This window comes from Apis dorsata, unplaced genomic scaffold (assembly GCF_000469605.1).
Source record: "Apis dorsata unplaced genomic scaffold, Apis dorsata 1.3 scaffold_52, whole genome shotgun sequence".
Taxonomy (NCBI): Eukaryota; Metazoa; Arthropoda; class Insecta; order Hymenoptera; family Apidae; genus Apis; species Apis dorsata.
The window spans coordinates 3,466,928-3,471,750 of record NW_006263353.1 but is presented as its reverse complement, the minus strand read 5'-3'; the positions used below and the strand labels follow the sequence as shown (position 1 = coordinate 3,471,750).

The 4,823-nt window shown below is 44.5% G+C and overlaps 1 protein-coding gene across 1 annotated transcript in view; it reads right to left on the bottom strand.

Moving 5' to 3' along the window:
- LOC102681226 (probable G-protein coupled receptor No18) overlaps positions 1-4,823 on the bottom strand; it is a 113,869-nt gene that overhangs the window by 2,532 nt on the left and 106,514 nt on the right. Inside the window, exon 2 of the mRNA XM_006609361.2 lies at positions 4-168. Within this exon, the coding sequence (XP_006609424.1) occupies positions 4-168 (165 nt within the window). The remainder of the gene's footprint in view (positions 1-3; positions 169-4,823) is intronic.

The window sequence follows — 4,823 nt, the reverse complement described above, 5'->3', positions numbered from 1 at the left end:
CGGCGACTCGGGCGGAACGACCGCGCGTGGACGCGGCTTCCGGATCCCGCGGCGCGCCCGCGCCTTCGCTGCGAAGTAAATGCGTATGTACACGAACACCATGATGCACGAGGGGATGTAGAAGCTGCCGAGCGCCGAGTAAAGGACGTAGCCTATGTCCTCTGAAAGCTGGAACAGAACGGCCAACGGTTCAAACGAGCGGTAAATCTCGATCAACTCGATCTCTTGCCATTCAGAAATCGCGCCTTTTCGATCGAATCGTTCAACGATTCGAGATAACTCGAGGAAAATTTCGTCCTTTTCTCGATTTAATCATATTGTTTCTTTTTGGGGGAGAAGGGAATAAACGTTTGATTTTTCCCCTTCCCTTTTCTGCAAGTTTCCTCGCGACAAGTCCAAGTTCCCCTCGAAAACGGGCTCGAAACACGATGCGAACATTCGTAATTTTCCGCGCTCCATCCGAAAGTTTTTCGATCGTTGTTCCCGTAATAGCAACTTTTACGCGGTCGGCGTTACGAACTGGGTTACGTTGCCTCAACAATGGGAGCCGTTCCTCATAAAAGTCGTGGGCGTTGGCGTGCACACGGGCACGTGGAAACGTGAAACGACCCGCGTGTGAGTATTACGCGCGCGTTAAAGTCTAATTCAATTTAATTTACGGCGTGGCCTCGTCTCCTTGAAACACTCTGCTGCCGTAAAATGGGATGGTGCCCCCTTCGCCCGCGGACAGGGGTGAAATAACTTGTTCGTCACCGGCCACTGTAAGGCACATTCCCATTTGCATTTCAATTAGGGACGAGTCGTGTTCATTTGGTTTATAAGTTTCATTATTCGCGGGATAAGTGGGACGACATTGATCAGAACGAGACGCTTCTCTCGTGGCGGGAGAGCGAAAGCGTGGCTGGACAAGCGAAGCGAAACTATCGACTGGAATTGAATAAGACAAATGATATCGTAACGTAAGGAGAAAAGTGAAGTAAATCTGTCCAGCTCGGACAATGAATAAAGGCAGTTACAAAGAATATGTATAAGTGGAATTAAATCGTTTCCGTTTTAAAAGATTTAGCGTTGAATCGAAACAATTGGCGGATAACGAAACCCTCGAAGATCCCCTAGGTCCATTAAAGGGCCCATAATAGATACAACTGAGATATCTGGAATATCTCGACACAATTAGAATTAAGATCAAAGTAAACGGAGCCAGACTCATTTTGGACTTAATCATCGGAAACAGGACGGGCGAGAAACCGCAACGAAACCGATTTAGATCTCCTTATAAAGCATCGTATCCTACCTCATCCCTGGTGGTACTTAGTGTCGCATTTCATCCTTCTCCGTTCTACTCGAGTACATTTCCATCTGTTGTTGCCGCATTTGCCGCGGAAATAACGAGGCCCTCGAGGGGATGTACGTGATAGTTAAACGGGAAGGAGAATTGGGTCTATCTCACTATCGTAATTCGCGACGTGATCTCTTCCGCCGTTCGATTAATGCACCCTCCCCCCTCCCGAAATCAGATTCCGACGCTTAATCTTCCCAGACTTGAAAATCTTCCCACCCTCGAAACGATTAGCGCGCGTAAACTTCAATCTTTCAACCGGTAACCGTTTAATCTTCCCTCTCCTTTTTTCTTCACAACGCTGTCGTGTTGCCGTTTTTCCGGGCTTTCATAACGCCCTCGAAAGTCTCAAAAAGTCTCCGACACCTAACCGGTCTGCCCGCTTTCTTTCTTTTTTTTCCCCCCCCCTCTCCTTTTTTATCCCGAGTCGAGTGAAAGGCGACGAAAAGAGTAGAGTGGAGAGCACCCGTCGAGCGTGTTATCGCTCAAACGCGCGAAATAAAAGAGGCGTTTCGATGCGAAACGGAAATTGCAGAAAGAGTTGAAAATTTTCTTGCGGATCGATTACGATTTTCTTTTTCTTCTTTCCTCTTCCTCTTCCGAGTTTTCGAGATTCGCGAGAATCTCGTTTGATTTTTTCATCGAGAGACAAAGAATCCCTCCCTCCCTTAAGACGATTCCTCGGATGATCGTGGACGAGACGAGGTCGATTCTTCCGCATCCTTGAAACCGAGAGGTATTCGGTATTATCGGTCACCTGGTCACGCCGCCTCCATTCTTGCCAAGAGAGGGGAGGAAGGGCGAGGCGAAGTCTGTCGTGGTGACGTCAAACGTTACTGGGCCACCCCTTCCTCTCCACGGCGAATTTTACGGTTCACGGAATATATATATATATATTTTTCTTCCTCTTTCTCTCTCTCGACCGTGCATTTACACTCACTCGTCCTCCACGAGCAAGCCTCCTCACGCATCCTTCCATACCCGGCTTAAGTAACGAGCAATCTCTCTCTCTCTGGAGCCACGAGGAGAATGAAAATTCATGAAATCATGAATAATAAAGGTTCGAGGGAAGAGACGCGTCACGTTGGTCAGCTGGAAGAGAATGCTTTCTTGGAGGATGGATTCAACGGCGGCTCGTTCGCCTCTTACGTACGGAATCATCGAAAAATTGTGGCGATGGATCGAGGCAATCGGATCCATGGGGATAAATATTCGCGCGATCGAAGATTCAGAGACACGCGTTTAAGTGGGACGATGTGATGGATCGAGTGGAATCTGGGAAATTTTAACCGGAAATGGCGCCACTCGTGCTCGAAGAATTCGCTTTTGGGTGTCGATGGTCGACAGCAACGTTCTCCAACAATTTCAATTATGAGTGAACGATATGATGGAAATTGGAATAACTCGACAAGAATGAAAAATTTCTCGAATCATCATAACGAACTTAAAACTTACGTGTCTTTATCCCGTTCTTCCAACTCGATCAATCCCCCTTCGCAATTTCTTTTCCTTCTACAATTTCGTTCCTTTCTTCGCGAGCGTTTAAACGAATCGAGAAAATCTGTAGACAAAACCGGTTTCGGAAAAATTCTTTTCCTCGAAGCTTCGAGAGTCGAAGAATTCGAGGAGGTTCAATTAAATTCAACGGGGCCTAGGAAAATGGCAGAAGTTGAAGGCGGAAGAGGCGTTGTATACGCCGTTTTGTCCGACCCAATTACATCTCTTTCCTCCTTCTTTCCATCCGGATCCGGGATAAGAGATCGCGCTCTCTTTAAGCGCGGCGTCAGCGCGAAGCCGAGAGAAACGATTACATCTCTCCGGCATCCTCTAAATAATTGCATTCCGCCTCTCTCTCTCTTTCTCTCTCTTTCTCTCTCTCGCGAATATGGCCCCAGGGAGGGGAAAAATTACATTTTTCAGAATGCTCTTAATTGAATTGCACGGCCGTGATTAAACGACGAAGCACACACCAGCACGGAACGGAGCAACCTATCTTTCCGTCCGCGAAATATAATATCGCGAGCGACAGAGAATATATTATACCCCTCCCGTGTTTCCTCCGCGGTTAATCGAGTTTGACCCTTTCGAGCCTAGGAGAGGGGGATACAGGCGAATATTTCTCTTCCTTCTCGTGTGTTGCATTCGCGTGAAATTACTAATTTCTTATCTTTTAAAAGCTGTTCGAATGCTCGAAAGATTCTTTTTTTGGAATTTTTCTAAAGTGCGTTGATCTAAGATAATAATTTTTCATTTTCAATTGGGCGAAGAAAATATTGGGTGAAGAACGTAAGAGATTCGATGAATTTTCTTATTCTTATTCTATTAGTTTCTATTCTATTAGTCATTGTCATTTAAAATCTACTTGCAATAAAGATATATCTTACACTAGAAAAAAAGTTGAGAGTATTTATCTTTATCACAGTATACGTATTGGAAAAGAACTGATGGAAACACACGTGGCCCAATTTTTAAAATTGGCACACACAAGTTTAAAATTTGATCGATACGAACAACCCCCCAAAACGTAGTAAGAATTAAATGATAAAAAGAATCCCCTCCATCTCTTGTTCATTTGTATTATTCCATTCTCGCGATTCTCGTCGTCTCAGAGACGTTTCTTTTGAAAATAGAGAGAAATACAGTGGAGCAAAAGATCAGAAAAGAGAGGATCGAGATTATATCCGCGAAAGAGGTAGGAATCCAAGTTATTGGTTACCAAAATCCATCCCCCTTTTCGATGGAACTTCTTGGATTCTTTTCAATAAGGACGTGTCACCGTTTTTCACGAATACATATACATACACATATATACACCGTTCATTCCTCCATTTTTATTCGCGGCTTCTTTCCCTCTTGGGGGAGGAAATTTCCAAGGATTAGAAATTCATCACGACGGTGGGGTGTGGCGGCGCATTTTACGGTTTCGTTGGTTGGACGCCACGATTGATACTCCCTTTGTCCTCCGCGGGGCTATTGTGCCCGTTGCTTTCGGTCGCGGGACCGGCCGACTTGAAATAGAAACGCGAAGAAATGAATTTCTCTCTTTCTTATCGAACACCATGGTCTTGAAAGGGAAAAAAAGGGAACAATACCCGTTATTAGCGTTATCGGTGAATGTAGCGTGCCTCGGTTAGATTAGACTTGCTTCCTTCGCCTAATTATAATTTGTACAAATTTTTAATATCCTATCTTGTAAATTACCAGTAAGAAAAAAAAAAGAAAATTAAATACACAACGTCAAAAACTTGAAGATTCAAGTAATATTTCAATGGTAAAAATCTGTTCTACGAATATATACATATGTATATGAATCGATACTTTCCACTTTGAAATATCATTGGAATCCAATTTCTTCTTTGTTCAATATCGCTCGAAGGATTCGCAATTGAGAGAAGAAAGTGTGCGAATCTTCCATTCAAGGGAGATTGATCGAGAGGAGCGCGACGTTTAATTGAAAATCATCACGGCCGAGTATCGAGACGCG